At 43.1% G+C, this 16,811-nt stretch overlaps 1 protein-coding gene across 3 annotated transcripts; it reads right to left on the reverse strand.

Moving 5' to 3' along the window:
- Nucleotides 1-541: 541 nt before the first annotated feature.
- On the reverse strand, nt 542-15,392 carry LOC116449531 (interleukin-1 receptor-associated kinase-like 2). Of its 3 annotated transcripts, none has more exons than XM_032121161.1 (13): nt 14,842-15,392; nt 13,225-13,404; nt 10,096-10,260; nt 9,277-9,389; nt 7,661-7,828; nt 7,159-7,223; nt 6,629-6,743; nt 6,254-6,363; nt 5,680-5,875; nt 4,952-5,014; nt 3,714-3,914; nt 3,039-3,555; nt 542-2,751 (listed from the first exon to the last, which is right to left on the reverse strand). In XM_032121161.1, the coding sequence occupies exons 1-13, from the start codon at nt 15,026-15,028 to the stop codon at nt 2,633-2,635; spliced, it is 2,199 nt and encodes a 732-aa protein (XP_031977052.1). In that variant the 5' UTR covers nt 15,029-15,392; the 3' UTR covers nt 542-2,632. The 3 variants fall into 3 exon arrangements, with proteins under 3 accessions (XP_031977052.1, XP_031977051.1, XP_031977053.1); XM_032121160.1 differs by having other exon boundaries at nt 7,661-7,855; nt 14,842-15,388; XM_032121162.1 differs by lacking the exon at nt 14,842-15,392 and adding an exon at nt 13,534-14,715 and having other exon boundaries at nt 7,661-7,855.
- Between the last annotated feature and the right edge of the window lie 1,419 nt (nt 15,393-16,811).

The following is a 16,811-nucleotide window of genomic DNA, read 5'->3' on the forward strand; positions in this document are numbered from 1 at the left end:
AAGGAGAACGTAAAGCAGTGCCAGCTTCTCTTTTCTGCTATTATAACTTTACTCATCATGAGGGAAGAAAGAAGGACGTGAACCCATTGGCACATTTTGAAGTTATTTTTAAAACCAACGTTAAGCCGGCGTTCTAATAGAAGCGCAGGAAAAGCGACAGCCGCACATTTATTTACCGCCCCGCCCGTGCGCAGCCCCTCAGGACACGGCCCCGCCCCGGGCCGGGGCCTTGGCGCTCATTGGGTGTGGCGGGAAGGGCGCGAAGGGCGCTGCGCCCGCCCCCCTCAGCCCCGGCCCGCCTCTACCTCAGTCCTCTTTGTAATTCATTTTACGGTGACGTTTTTCTCTAGAGACATCAGAAAGGAAAAAAATCAGCTATTTAACAGTGAATGAAGACTGAATAAACATGTTTGTTCTAATAATTACTACTAGAGCAAGGAGACCTTGATCTGCTTCCTTGCAAATGCAGATTTCCCCAAATAGGGTGGAATGAGACATATTTTCTGTGCCATAAATCATGAAAAAGCAAAAAGAAAGAAAGGAACTTTTCAGTTTTTTTATTCACAAAGCTATTAGTAAATGGTAATGCATAAACTGGCTTCTGAATTGCCAAGTTACATAACAGTGTTAATATAAGACCACACAGTGTCTTATGTATGTTAGGTTAAATATTCAGGTAACTCTATAAGGCCGCCTATATCACCTCAGCATATTTTAAAACTATCAGGGTACAAGGCAAAGAATAACAATTCCATTTGGTGACTACAGGAGAACAAAACCTCTAAAGCACTTTTTTGAAACAGAACTGTGTACAAATTACATTTCTCAGTTTAAAACTCTCAGGTTTCCCATTCAGCTCTGCAGTGTATCCATGTGCATTCCTTTCTGGAGAAGACTCATTGAGGTTGTTGCAATGGGTCTCCCAGAATATACCCATGAAAAACAATGAATATTACATTTTCAGTGCCATAAAGTATCTCAAATCTCCTGTAGAACTATGCGGTTATTGACCAATCTGAATATACAATGTTTCTTATGTCAGTACTAATCTTATCTTGGTTTGATTCTGGTAAAATAAAAAAAATGACACTGGTAAATATATAGACAGTATCCAAGGCACTTATAATTACAGAATTTTACCAGTTTTTAGTGTAGAGAATAATTTGAGAAATGTGTAGATAATTCCAGTCTTTTGTTAAAATACTTTTACTTGCTCATAGTAATACATACAATGAACTAGGTACTGTACAAAAAGAGGTGTGAGGCCTTTGTGTAAAGCTAGGAATGTATACTGTTACACAATTCCAATTAAAATAATTACATATAATTAATTTTTTTGTTTGTTTCCTGAACTGCACAGTGAATTCCAGCCATTTCTGCACATCAGGCCCTGTTCCCTGTGCTCAGGAGACAGCTCACCTGTCTGTAAGCTGAGCTACATACTCTGACAGTTCTATTGGTTTATAATAAACCTGTATTTCCCTAGACTGCACACGAGTGGAATATGCTAGCAATATAATGAATAATGAATATCATAAAAATAAAAGTGATACTTTCTTAAGCGGGTTTCACTTGATCATAAATACACCAGCATACAAGTTTCTATTTTGTCTTTTGCATGTGATCCCTGGGGCTGAGACCGAGGCTCCTACTGCTGGGTGAACCAAGGGACACCCACAAGGATTCCTCTGAGAACACCTGGTCAGCGTGGGACCATCAACAAGTCCCCTTACTAGCTTATATTTGACCCATTGCCAAAATAAATTAAATTTCAAGTGTCCTGTAAAAGAAACAAAGCTATTTTAAATTAAAATATTTTCCGTAATCCGAAATATACAACAGTTGCCGTGTGAAACACAGTGAGAAACATTAACGTGTAAAGGACACTTAGAAAAAAAAACATTCCCAAAAGTAGTCCTATTAAGTATTAAACATGGTCTTAGAGCTCCCAACAGTGAACTGAAAGGTTGGACTTAAATGGTGTCACATGTGTATGTGGGAGAGAAGCTCTGAGAGTAGAGGAAAGTGGCTGAAGTTATTTACTTACACCTGTGGTCAGTGCAATTGAAACCGAGATGAAGCCACGTACAACATTCTGAGAACTTGCATAAAAATCCCCCTCTCTGGTAATGCAGTGGTTTTGAGTATGTGGACTAAGATTATATGGAATAGGAGAGAGTCATTGGAAAGCCTCCCCAATGACTCTGCGGATTCCTGTCTGCTGTACGCAGTGGGGATAACAACACAGGGTATTGCTGCCTGGCCACTGGTCAGTGCTTGCTCTGTAACTCCCCGGACTGCGGTTTAATGAGATGAACAGATGCCTCCTGAAACACACTGCACTGCAAATGAATCATAAATTATTTTGGCACTTGTGTTTGCCATTCCTTTTCACATTGCAGATGAAAAGGCAAAAGGCATTTCTGTGTACAGAGTGGGACTGTGCTTTAATCTGCTACAGAACAGGGATTTTCTGCTGCTTCTCCGTGTGGTACTTTTGTTTCCTTTACTCAGGGCTAATGTTCCAAATATGCTACCTAATCTTACATGAAAGGTACACTTTTACCATCTTTCTAATGAGGAGACAGTCCTTATTTCTTCTGGGCTGGCCACTGCTGTAAGTCCATCCAATTTATGATTCAAAAAGTTCAGAACTGTTTAACTTGTCTTCTTCATACAGCAAAATATTTTCCATTAGCTTCTTTTTTTGATCATTTATCTGTATTTTCCAAGATGTCTCTCTGGCTAAGGCTGAAAAACAAAAAAAGCCCAAATACTGAGGAAAAAATCCATCTATTGTCTAAGGAATAGATGATAATTTTAAATTTAAAAAAATGAAAGCAAGCAAGCAAGCAACCAACAAAACTGGCTTAGGAAAAAAAGCTGTTAGAAAACCGCTAAATGTTTTGTAGATTTATTAGTAAATTCATAACCAAGGAGCAAAGATTTACTGATACGTGTTTAAAAGTAGGAAGAGGAAGCTAAGCAGTTCTGGAGAGTAATTTGTCCCTAGTATTGTAAAACCAGGGCACTTTTACCTTGTGAACCACACGAGGAGTCCAGGTCTGTGTTTCCCTGTGGACAGGTGCCCTGTGCAGCAGCTGCTGTCTCCAGGATGCCATCACCTCTGGCGCACGCCATGTTTCTCTCCTGCAGTCCCTGGGCAGGCTTTTCCTGCTTGATCCTGTAATCACAGGCTGCCACTTTTTCTGAATTGGAACAGTTGTGGCTAGGTAACTCCTCTGTGGATTTTTCTGGAGGATTCCATATGAAACTACTGGACTCATCTGATTCACAAGGGACCCGTGACATGTAGTTGCTGTACGTGTCGGGTGCCACAGCTCCCATGAAAGGGGCGCAGGGGCTGCCACTGGTCAGGATTGCTGCCTGGGTGCTCTCCTCTTTATTCCCCACTGCAGAAGGCACATCCATGCTCAGACTGGCTGTCTCATCATCAGTTTCTTCTGGAGTGTTCATGGAGAATCCGGAAGTGCTGCTTCCACAGATGTAATGTTCTTTTAATTTGTTTTCAGCCATTTCCATAATTTCAAGTACCTGTTTTTAACAACCAAATCTGTGAACGCATAATAATTCCTGTACCCCTGCTTACACATATTCTCTTATGTCAACACTCGCAAAAATAAGCAAGACATGAACATTCTAGCTTTGCACCTTGATGACAAGGAGACTTGGCCATGTATTTAAAATATTACCTCTGCTATGTTCGAATTTTTCTTTCTCAGGCAAAGGCAGATGGCTGATGCAAAATCAACAGCCACCTCTTCCAGCAAGTGCCCTGCTTTTCTGTCTAGGTATTTGCAGCAGATTTCCTTGGCAGCCACTTTTTCCAAATTTTTTACTTTGGAGTGTGAGCTTTCTTTTGCTGTTTGAATTTCGTCGGCAATCATATCTTTCTGTTCAAAGGAAGGAGATGCGTTAGTGAAGGCAAAATGAACACAAGCATTTATTTTTGTCTGAATCTCTGAGAATCAGTATTGCTGTGTATTCGTCATTAGTGCTTCTCAATGTCTGCTTCACAGACTGAAACGCTTTAATAAAGTTCATGGAACTGACTGAAATGTTTGTTTTCACAGGAGAGAAAAAGGCCAGTGGCTTTCCCTGCATGTGTGCAATGTCAAATTCCCTAAAGCAGAGCCAGCTCTTCTTGGCTTGTGCTCATTTATATGGGAATGAAAAAGTGCCAACACTGTGTAGAGCAGCATTCTTACACAGGCCTTTGTAACACGTGTTAAAGAAATCAGGAACACAGGATCTTTGATTTTCTGAACCCCTCTAAACACTTCTGAATTGCTTGCAAATAGTGAGAAGACTGTTGTTCTCCACCACAAGGCTTCAGCCAGACGAGAAATCAGGAGCACATCCCACAGAAGAAATGCAGGTGGAGGCTGCTTTCTACAGATGGTTTTAATGCATTCTGTGAGTTTGACTGTTCTGATTGCTTGTGGAAGTGGTTTGTGTAGCTCTAACCTCAGCTTGGGAAACTGGCAGGGATATCAGTTCCAGGCATGAGCACAAGACAAACACCTGATAAACATCATGATGAGCATCTACAGTTCCCTCCTACCCAGGTTTCCCCACTCACTGTGGCTCATACCACCTCTTCCTGGCACAGAGAAAATGTGTGGCAGCATTTCAGCACAAGACTTTGTCTCTGAAATATTTATTTATTTTGGAATCTCTCCTAATACAACTCAGGCCAGCACTCATGAGTGTGGTATGTGAAATGGGAATATCTACTGTGCTTCTGTTCCAATGGCAGGCAGACTACTGACATTAAGGGAACCAGGATATGGCTCCTAAACATCCCTTCTGCAGGACATGTACAGCAGACAGCAAATATCACACTGTATTTAAATAAAATTAAAATCATTTTTTATGATGGCAACCCCATTCATTCATATTGGTGTTCATTATTGCTGCTTTTTCTTACCAGGTAAATCGGGTGCCTGTCTTCATCCAGTGCCTTAATCCCTGTCAGTATCTCTGCTAAGACCTAGAAAGTGTATTTGAAAGATAAAATTATTTGTTCAGAATGAACTATAATTTTAAAAAATAAGTTTTTAACTAAAGAAATATTGAACTTTCAATGCATTTTGATATTTTTGCTTCAGATGGCTCAACAATGCCATCTCAGGGCATTTATGAGGCTTTAGATCTACCTCCAGAGCCAATTCCAGATTTTATAGTACAATAGATATTGCTGAAACAAAGAATAAGAAGAAAGCAAAACCAAATGTAGATAAGAAATCACACTAAACAGAGTAACTTCCTACTTAAATGGAAACACCTGGAGATGGGTGACATCATAGACTATCAATTATTTTAGCTGAAATTACAAATGAACAAGCCAAGTTTGTAGCAGTTCTTGTGGTGAGTCTGCAAGAATTTTGAGCATCTAATTTGTTTTAAGCCATCAGCAGTAATATTTTATTTACAATAAGAAACACTTTTATTTCCCTTGTTTGAAAGATTCACCTAATTTTGCCACAAACTGAGATATATTTGGAGTGTGAATGTAATTAAAACCAGGATTTCAACACATTATAGAGCCAGCAACTATAATATGAAATTGCCAGCATGAGGTACTGGCTCTTACATTCAATTTCTTGTCTAGAAGCACTAAAAAGTGCAACAAAGCATGGAAAAAAGGCAACGTACCACACCACAGCTGAATATATCCACTTTTTCTGTTAACTGCCCATGTCTGACAAAATCTTCTGGCAGGTAAGTAAGAGACGCTTGTAGGACTTTGGTTTTCATCATGGCATATTCTGATTTTTTATCAGAAGAATGCAATCGCAGGCCAGAATGCCCAAGCTTTGGTGTAAAGTTTTCGTCCAACAAGACATTTGAGCTGTGATAATGACAGACAAATAACAATATTGGTCAAATCATTACTTTATCTTGAGGCAAATAATTAGTTTTGTACTTTAAAATTAAGCACTGAAAGCGTCCAGCATTTAGCCTGCTGCATAGGACTGAAAGGATTAAGAATGTTAGAAAGCAAGAAGGGGAAAAACAAGTGCTCAAAAATTACTTCAAAAGAATATGCTTCCATCATTTAGGAAAGAGAGACAGGTTAAACAAAAAAGGGTAAAGGCCCTACAAAACAAGGAACAGCAGAAAATACTGCAAATGGATTTCCAAGTTGCATAAACTTCAGCCATGATTGTTAAAGAAATCCTTGAATTACCAGGTGACCAAAGAAGTGCTGATATGCCAAAGTCCTTACCTCTTGATATTCCCATGAAGAATTCCAAAATTATGCAAATACTCCACTGCTCTGACTACTCCTATAGAAATGCTAATTCGCGTCTCCCAGGTCAGTGGAGCAGAATCATCCTGCAAGGAAAGGAGGAAAAAATTGGTAATTAATAGAATAAAACACTGTAAGAGATTGGTAGTTCAGAAAACCAAAGGCTTAGCCTGAGTCCTAATCAAACTCCAGCAGAAGAGCTGCTGCCTTTCTGGTGCTTGCAGCCAAGGCACTTGGGCACCTTTTTTCCTGGCTGTTTCTCAGAAATCAAAGACATGCAATTGTTTTTCCTGCAGTTCCAGGAGAGGACTTGCAATCACAAGTAGATGGCAGACCCAGATTATTGCTTACGTGGCACTGAAGCTTGTTTTGCAGGGAGCCATTGGGCAGGTACGGATACATCAGACAGTGCAATCCAGTTTCCACCGAGAACCCCAGCAGCTGCAGAATGTTTATGTGACAACACCTGCAGGCACAGATCAGCAGTGATTTGCAAATGATGTAAGAGCAACACAGAAAAATACATTCCTGAGCTGGAATAAGTTCCTAAATTCAAGGCAACTGGAATGGTGTGCTGCAGCTGGAAGCACAGCTGGAGGCACAAAATGGTCCCAGGCAGGAGATGGCAGAAGGCTGACTGAGCAAGAGCCCATCACATTGCAGCAGGGGTACAAGGTGGGCACTGTGTCCTCCCCGTCCCAAGGCTGCAGAGTGGCTGTGCCAGCTCAGCCAGGACCAGCAGTAGCCCCGGGTGCCATGTTGCTTGCCCAGGGCTCCCACCCAGAACAGTGCCTGGAGCAGACACCCCAGTGTTGATGGAACACCCAGCAGCAGGCCACGAGCAGGACATGCATCACTGCCTCTGAAAGCCAACCACTCACCGAAAGCAAATCTGCACTTCTGTATGAAAGAACCTCTGGGTGGAATTTGGGCTTGTGCATTCCAGCTGCAAAATGAAAACATGCAAGAGAATGTCATTAGTAATTACTAGGACTTTGCATTTATAAAGATCTGGTAGCATCTAGATGACAAGCTAGTGTAGGAAACAGGCGAGTACCACTGATGGCAACGTTAAGTCAAAGAAAACAATTAATTGAGAATTAGAACAAAAACTAGTGTAAAGACACCCCTGATCCGATCATCAATGCAGGCAGCTATACTGCAGGCTACTCCTATGTACAGAGTTAATGGAACTACTCACACAAGTAAAGTATCCATCACGTGTTTTCTGAATCTAGGCTTACTTATTTATGTCATTTCATTTTTACCTCTCCTCTTGTGCAGCTATTCTCATTCCGTGCCCACACAATATTAAACAACAACTGCTAATGGGCAAGAGATGCTAATAACACACCCTCTTCTAGAAAAAGGTGCAGTACTTGCCTCTTTGAGTCTTTTGATGACATACACCATGTTGTTCCTCTGGCCTTTGTAGATGTCTGCAAAAGTACCTTCACAGATTCTGTTCTTGTCACTGAAACTGTTTGTGGTATCAGCAATTTCCCTCTGGGTCCACAGGAGACTCCCGCTAGGGAGATCAACCATCGTCTCCTGCTGAGGAGTAGAAGAGCTGCAAGGCTACACATTTGTAGAAGAAACAAGTTTATCTCGTGATAATCCATATGCTCTTTCCTTCTTTCAGTGTCATATTTTCCTTTCCATGTTTTAAGCAATCACTGTGATTGCTGAATGAAACTGTGAAAGGTACTATGCAATCACTCCTTAGGATGTAGGTAATTCCTGTATTGATGTGTTGGGATGATGTAAAACTTCTGCATACTAGAAGCAACTTGAAATCAGTTACCAATTTGCATTTCCACCTTTCCCAGGAAACGGACTTAGTTTTGTTTAAAAGTCCATATATTTATGTGAACTGATGTTAGTCTGAGTTACAAAAGATATATTAATCTTTATGGTTGGGTTTTATGTTAAGAAATAGTTGGATGAGAAAGTGGGGTCCCTCACAATGTAATTATGCCCTGGTAGAAACTTCATATCTACTTTTGAAGCATCTGGTGTCAGTTGCACAATAATTTGTTGCTTCCAGTGCGGTAAGTCCTAATACCAACTATAATTGCAGTCCCACTGTAGCCTAATCATGCAGCTTTCACAACCTTAATGTGCACCCAGCTTGAGGAAACAAAGCACTAACTTATTCTCAAGAAACTCTGAAACTACTGCTCTCTGAGTCAATCTTCTCTCCTGGCTGGTACTCCCGGACCATGTTATTGTGGAAGAGCTTAAAGCCTCAGACAAAATAAACCAAAGAAAACAGGCCAAGAACAACCATGATGGGACTAAGGTATGCCCACAGATCTGGGAAACACTCTGAGGACAGGACAGATCTAGCTAGATTGTATGAAAGATGAGAGAACTGTGGGGAGGAAGGAACAGGAGACTTCATGCTGAAATCATTAGGAACATGAGGAGAAATTTTCCCAGTGTCATGGTTAAGCACTGGAACAGGGGCTCAGAGAGGTGATGAAACCTTTATCCTGGGAGATTTTCAGTTGTCAGCTACACAAGGCTTTGGACAACATGACTTACATTCAATACTAGCTCAGTTTTGAGCAGAAACTACATTTTAAGTATAAAATGAAAATAAAAGAGATATGTGATTCTGACTGATCAGTGGTATATACTGTCCTGTCCTGCAATCACACTAGAAATGTAAGTCCACTGTAAAATCTACACGTGAGAGTCCTTCGAACTCAATTTCTATTTGTGGGTATGTTATCCCTTTTGAGCTATGCAGGATGTAACACTGTAAATTTTTCCTTCGCTGGTCCTTCACTGGCAAAAAAAGTGATGTAAACCATAAGCAATCTAACTGAAGCATTACTACTGTATTCAGTACAAACCCTTTGTAACCGAGCCCAATGTTTTCTCTACATCACTGATTTTTGTACAAGTAGAGGGATAAACTTTAACTGAAAAAAGACAGAACATGATAAAGGCAATTTTCCTTGTTATAGTCAGTGAATACTAAGGGAATTTACCTTCACACTTGATAAAACAGGAGGAATGGACTGTAGGGAACTCAAAAGGTCTCTTGGGGGAGGTGGTGGAGCAGGGAGGGAATAGAAGGCTCCTTCAGAAACAGCACCTGAAGCTGAAATAACAGCATTGAAGACACACTTTATTATTGTAATACCACCACCTGTGACTAACTACAAAGGTCTAGGAATTATGAAGATTTGGGGCATTTTTTTGAATTTTCTGACCAGAGATAATCTGTGACAAGCTGTAAAACTGAAATTCTGTGTGAAGACAGGTAGCTCTCTTCCTGGTTCCTGTTTGCACGATGACTGCATAGCCCTCTCCAGCCCTGGCTGGGGACATGGAGCTCCCTGTGTCTGTGCTGTTGCAGATGCTCTCCCCAGTATGTGCTGGGATTCTCTCCCTCCCTCTCCCAGCACAGGGGCTGCTGATCCCTACCCGGTTCTCTGCTGGCCTAGATTTATTGTGCATGAAGAGAGGGACATGGGGCAGGAAATGCATGCACTGGTGTAGTCTTGGTATGGAGCCAGGATGAGACCAAGGCATTCAGACACCTGGGAATCATCCTGAGATCCCAGAGGATAGCTACAGCCAGCATGTCTCAAGGCCAAGGGGGCTAAAGGAAGGACGGCCAGGAGGTTGTGTGCTAATGTCAGGAATAAGCAGGAGACAGCAGTACTAGGAAAAAGGCAAACACTCAGCTGTGCCCATCTGGGAGATCAGTGTCTTCATTGTAATATCCTGAGCACAAATACAGCAGCCTTGGCTATGCAGTCATTTCATGTCAGAGCAAATCTGGAGTTCAGTACTGTACTTACTGCCTGCTGGGACTGCTCCCAGGTGTGAGGAGTCTGGGCATGGCAACGAACTTATCTCATTTTCTTTCTCTCTCCTTTTGCCTTCTGTGGGAGGTACAGATATGATCTGTTTGGGCGGCTCCAGCTCTTCTTTCTTAGGGCTGGTGACATCAGAGGCCGATGTCCCTTCAAAATAGAGCAAAGGGAATGTGAGGATAACCAGGGAAAATAAGAGTCTGACTCTAATCAGTGACCAGAAAATAATCCTAGTCAGGACATAAAGCTTCAAATCAACCTCAACATTAAAATGAACATTCAAGCAATTTACATGGTATTTAAATTTAGACCATACCCATGACATTAACTTCTACTGAAAATTAACAGGAACTGATAGCTTCAAACAAATACCAGCAATGATTATTCAAGAGATGCAGAGTCTCTTAAAAGAAGAAATCAGCAATAATAGATATTTATCATTTTCTATATAGCATCCTTCAGGTAACAATCTCAAACCACAAACATCTCCCAGCCTAAGGAAGGCATTGAGTTCTCTCTCAGTTGTCGTGGGTCTGAGGGGAAGATGGACAGAATTGTGCTTGGTTTAGTCAGTTAAACATTTTAGGACTATTTTCAGTTGTGTGATTTTAGCAGCATGACTAGGTTTATTCCCAGGAAACACTTTCATATACAGGACTGTTTGTAAGAAAGACTCATATTTTACTTAGCAACAGAAAGAAACAAACCAGAGACAATCTAGGGAAAACAAAAAAACGGTCAAAGCTCAAAACTTATTGATAAAAAGCTTAAAGACTGAATTATTGACTCACTACAGCTCTAACAGATCCTGTGCTGTACACAGCTTGGCAAAACCTCGGAGTCAGGCCTGAAAAAGCAACCTGAAGTCTGATTAAAAGAAGTACAAAGATGCTTACAGTGTACAAGAACTTAAAACTATGTACAGCTGAGGGGGAGTTATTCAGACGAGACTAGGCTACAGTTAGGATGCGAAGAAATAAAGTACAAAAGTTCTAGATACTATGATATATGAGATTGTTAAAATCTCCGAAGCAGATGAATTCTTATCTGTAAATGCATTTAAAACTGAGGATGAAAAGGAGCCTGGAAATGCCCAGTGTGGGGTGATATAAGGGCTTTCTACTCCCTGATAACATTTTCCTGTTGTAGTTCTAAACTTCTGTTTTTCTATCTGGCACCTTTTATCAGCAATACATTTAACATTTTCTTAAAAATCCAAATTAATGTTTTATTTTACACAGAAAATACATAAGCCCAAATATTATTACATGGTGGTTCTTGTCCTGCTGTTCTACCAGCTTTGCATCTTACCAGGTGATCTCAGAATCAAACATGCCAGGCCTCTGTTTGCTTCTGAAATCAGACAGCAGCTTTGTGTTGTTTTACTTGTACAAAGAAAGCCCAGGGAAGTGCCTGGAACAAGCGGGAAGCCCAGTGTTTCCCATGTAATCTGGGCTTCTTGTATGGACCATGAGTTAGCGAACTGTGGGAGAGAAGCCAAGCCATGGCACGTTCAGGCAGTGAGGCTGAAGAGCAGAAGTACATGGAGAGCAATAATGGCAGAAATGGGCATGCTCTGTTTAAGGTTTCTATCCACTTTCTTCAATGCCACCCGTGAATTCAGGTCTGAATGAAACCAGGTCTGAAAACTAAAACTCTGAACACTCAGGTATTTTTGTTACTGTGTCAGAATGCTAAGAAATCCCAAATTTTACAGGGTTTTAAAACTAGCTATCCAACAGTCTGCAGGCTTTTAGTCAAAACTGACAGTGCCAGCATTATGCAGGCAAGTCCCTGTATTCTGGTTTTTCCTCACGTAGTTTAACCTAGAAGTTTCAGAACTTAGAATCACTTCCCTTATTCAACCTACTTTTCAGGGTTTTTCATGAGTTTTGCAACTTCCTGCATGTCAGGCAAACAGGGCAGCACAGCAGCTAAAGAACTTATATAGAAAACATTATTATGGACATTCAGAAGTAGGACTGGAGAGTGGAAGAAATTGTTGAAGGGAGGTAGAACTCTTTGGGAAGTAACGTGCCAGCAAAAGATCTCCCTTTGTGCTGTGTCTGATTCCTTTAAGTAGGAACGAATTGAATCATGGTGATGTAAGGACTGCTTAGTTTTCTGAAGTGCCCAACTGAACAAGCAACATATCCTCTGTATCTGCCCAAGAGGGAACACCTGAGTAAGCGTATTCAGATACAAAGAAAAATGGAGAAGTAGAAGGTAAAGACTTCAAAGATTTGTCTAAACCTGTAGAAATCACTTCTGCTTATGAGTGAGCACACGGTGGAATGCCTGTATTGGGTTAGTTCCAGAAAAAAAATTAGCTACTTCCACATAGCAGAAGTACCAAATAATCCAGACTTTCTGCTGTTTACATTAAGTTTTGCTATATAAAATTCAATGATAAGATTTTTTCAAATATAATTTCATTGTGATTTTGCAATTTGTTGCATTTGAATTGATCTGGGACAAAATTAATATTGATCATCCAGAAGAATAACTAAAATGTGTTCACTCCACAGGATTTGTCACTTCCAGCCTCTTTGAAACCCCCTTTATGAAGCCTTTGCATTGCTTTACACAATCTAGCCTAATACTGCAGCTTGCCCACAGCTCTATTATCTCACAGGTCTATTATCACAGCAGTTGAGTGGCTCGGTGAGCTGGAGAGAGGATGCCCATTTCTTGCCATGATCTCTCAAAATTTACTCTCAGGATGTGATCTAGTGCCACAGGACCAGGCCTGAAGGGCAGGGACCTTTTGTGCAGCCTCTGTGTTCTGAAACCCTGTCTGATGTATAAAAGCACCAGTCCTGGTTTGGCCACAGCCTGTCTTCCTGGCACTTCTTGAAGGGTCCAAGATGGGCACTACAAAGGTGGGGTGATGAGCTGTGGGGACCGGTGAGTCCACCTGTGTCACCTCTTCCCTCTCACCACCAGTTTCACTTGAGCGAGCAGAAAATCACAATCAATGGAGACATTTTAGAATTTGACACAGGATGTGAGTCCTAAAAAAATCTTCTTCAGCTAGCAAGGGAGATGTCCTAGGAGGGGCCTGGGTGCTGTGAGGAGCAGCACAGACCCGTGGGAGGAAGGGGAACTACTCACAGTCCAGGATGACCTGAGCCGCTCGGTAAAGCTGCAGCCCTTGCAGCAGGTCCAGGAGCTGCTGCACTGTCGCCAGCCTCACCCCCCACCACCACATGAGCTCCCTCGTGATGCTGATCCCTGTCTTCTCCATGCATTTGATTTTCCGTAGCTCTGTTTGATCAGTGATCACATAGGAGGCTGGTGGGAGAGAACAGATATTTCTGTTTAAAAATTAGAAAAAACTGGCAAGGGCAAGCAGGGCAGGCTAAGGTGTGAGACACAGTTTGCTTTTGCATATCTTTAAAAGGAAAGATCACCATAAATTACCTATGCGGACATGAAGAAAATTCTGTTCCTAAAGTAAGATACCCCTTTTCTTCCTTCAACTATCCTGGAAAAAAATTTGTTTTATCAAAGACACTTGAAAAGAAGACCCACTTACACTTTTCGGCGTATTTTCCCTGTAATCTTTCTCCTTAATACCTTGTACCAAAGTAAGTTTAGATGAAATTCCTGCGGTGATTCTCCCTAAACAGGTGACAGCAGTGGAGTGGTTGCACTCCCACTTGCATTCCTGAATCCCTGTGCTGTGGTGAGCCAAACAATAACTGAATCACCTGGGTGTTAGTAATGCTCCGATAAAGCTATCAGGGAAATGCAGCTATTTTTAGATCCTATGCCGAAGCTGACCCTACACAATGTGTCCCATTTCCTGACCATGCTGGTCACCCAGCTGTATTCTTCCCAGCTCACTTACCCATACAAAACCCACCTCCCCTCATGTTGCCCCAGCTCCACTCCACACACCTAGACACAGCCCTAGAGATGAAGTCTCAGAGGGGCTGTGCCTGAAGGAAAAAGGCTGGGGGCTGGGGTCTTCGTGTGAAGACAAAGATTCCTGAGTTCTCACCATGGCTGGCTTTGGAAGGATGTCAGAAATACAGTTTTATGCATCTGAAGGTAGTGGAGATGAAACCCCTCCAGAGATGAATCCCACCCTACATCAGGAAGTTTAACTGGGGTAAGAGGTTATTCAGCACACAGTTAGGGAAGTCATGTCAAATAAAGGAAGGTAAGCACTAAGAAAAGATTCAGGTTAAAATTGTTTGCACTGGGATATAGAAAAAAAAACAACAACTCAGGGACTACATTTTCTGTACTTACTGACTGTACTCAGCCAGGACTGAGAAAAACAGGGGCAGAAAGTATGAGGGAAGATACATGAAAAGACGGAGGAAAGAAAAAAATAGAACATCTGAGCAGATCTGAGTTGTGAAAACAGGCAGTGAGACAGAAGTAGGAGATAGTGCGACTGGAGAGGGAAGTGCGAAGGATTGCGGGAAGTGAGCGGAAGGAGCCTGGCTGCCCGGGAAGAGCCAAGGGACCACAGAAGTCTGGCATTCCACCTGTGTCTGAAAAACAAAACCAGACCGGTGCCCGGGAATTCCCTGCTTACAGGATGTGCTCTGCCGAGCGCTGGGAAGCGTGGGGGACAGCGCGAAGCTCGCCCGAACCTCGCGCCCTTCCAGCACGTCCCAAACGCGCTGCTGTCCCTGCGTCCCCACGGCCCCGCCACCGGCTCGGGGAGCGCCAGCCCCGTCGCGACCCCACCTGCCTGCCCCATGTCCCCCTCACCGAACCGCATCCAGTCGTAGTCGCTCAAGCAATCCATCTTATGGCAGAAGTCCTCCAGCACCCAGGCGGGCATACTGTGGATGTACAGCGGCGGGCCCGAGCCCCCTCTGAGGGCGAGGGGCGGCTGCTGCAGGGCCATCGCTCCGCGGTCCCTCTCCGGACAGCCCTCTGGCCCCACCGCGGCCATCAGCAGCGGCTGCGCATGGTGCTCCCCGGGCCAGGCACCGCGGCCGCGGGCAGCGACTCTCACCGGCCTCTCCTCTTTTCTCCCAGAGCTTCCTCTTCTCTGAGGAGCTGCCCTCACAGCCTGTCCCGCCCGGCCGGGGAGGCTCGCTGCCGGGGAAAGAGCCCGCAACACTGCAAGCGATCCCCGGCAGTCTCTGAAGCGCTGCTTCCTGCTCCGGCTGACGTCAGGCTCCGGCCCCAGATGCAAATCAGATTTTCCTTTCCATGACTGGTTATTACTCCAGCCTGGTTGCCAAATTACGAGTTTCACGTGCCGGAAGCGAGAGGTGTTTTCCCGGGTGTTGCGCACAGCTGGCAGGGCCGGCGGTACGGACCGAACGGGATGTGTGCGGATCGGCAGCGGGGCCCGGCAGAGCCACGTCCCCCGGGCACTCTTCTGGTGGTTCCTTCACCCGTGTGACAATAGAGAGGGGGATGTAAAGATGGATCCCCCCCAAGAGCTCCACCAGCCACGCTCCCTAGCGTGCTGGGGCCGTACCACTGGGCAGCAAGACACAGATCTCACAATGGTTGAGGAAGGAACGGGCACCACCAGAGAAGGCACTGAAAATGCCGCCAGGTGATGCCGCGCAGGGATCCTCCGGCCAGGGCTTGCCATCACGGCAGCACACAGGAGCTCACTCAATACAATATGGTGTACGGCAGGATATGCAGGGAGTGGGAACTAAAGAACATCAGAAGTGGTCAGAGGGCCAGGTCTTGCTTGTCAAGGATTAGGTTTAAAATGCATTCTTGAAGTCAACAATTTTTTCTGTTTTTTTTTTTTTAATTTAACCTGATTTTGATAAAAATGTATGATTAATTAATTTGCCAGTGTAAATGCTACAAATACTTCTGGCAAAAAGGAGAGCCTTCCTGCCATACTTCTGCTGCTAGAGACTGCCAGCAATACGTTAAGTGTAACCATCCGTCCTTCTGCTCTTGTTGTTCATATTTAGCCCTAGGTCTAAATTTGTATGAATTGCAAGAAGTGATACAAGTTTTGACAGCTTTTAAGTCACTGTTTCTTTGTACTCTGCATATATGTTACAGTACAGCTAACTCTTGTTTTCAGTATCAAACTTTCAAACTTTTGCAGTTTTCTGCACTCCTGGCCTCAGAAATCACGAACCTCTCAAATGAACTTCTTAGCTCCGCTGTGACAAGGAAAAGCTGAAAAATGCAGTATTATTGTAACTATAAGATCAAAGGACAGGAAAAAATAAACAAAACTATCCAAAGTGTATTTAAAATATGACAACTCAAAGTGCCTTGGGATGAGCTGTTCTATCCATAGTACAAGTTCAACAATAATAGTTGCATTTGTGGGGTTTTCCCCTCCCTTTTCCCTGCTTACTGTCCCTCTGACACACATCTAAATGGTTTAATGGGAAGATGATTAGAACATCTCTGAAAGGGATGTAAGATTAGACTGAAATTATGTTGCAAAGAATTACATAAAAGTAGGAAGAAAATACTTCTTCCCCTTGGGTACCGGAAAAACTTGTGAAACCATTTTAGCTATTTGCCTCGGGGGAAGCAAGGGGAAAGAACACATCCAACTGTGTGTATGGCTTCAGTTCTGCTCTGAATGTTGCAAGTAATGCAGGGTCTTACTGGGGAACTGGAATCGACTGATTAGAGACTGAAACAATCCTGTATATTCCTGCTGTTGGGCCTTTCCTTTTCAACGTGGCGTGGGCAGGACTCTCCACTGCTGTGTGCTCTCCTCGAGCCCTTGGACA

This window comes from Corvus moneduloides, chromosome 11 (genome assembly GCF_009650955.1).
Source record: "Corvus moneduloides isolate bCorMon1 chromosome 11, bCorMon1.pri, whole genome shotgun sequence".
NCBI lineage: Eukaryota > Metazoa > Chordata > Aves > Passeriformes > Corvidae > Corvus > Corvus moneduloides.

Bases quoted from the DNA above. Each gene is read 5' to 3' on its own strand.
- LOC116449531 (XM_032121160.1), bottom strand. From the start codon at position 15,028: ATGGCCGCGGTGGGGCCAGAGGGCTGTCCGGAGAGGGACCGCGGAGCG. The intron at 9,390-10,095 runs GTAAGTACAGTA...CTGTTATTTCAG, and splicing joins GGGAGCAGTCCCAGCAGGCA to CTTCAGGTGCTGTTTCTGAA. The intron at 5,876-6,253 runs GTAAGGACTTTG...TCATTATCACAG, and splicing joins CTTCATGGGAATATCAAGAG to CTCAAATGTCTTGTTGGACG.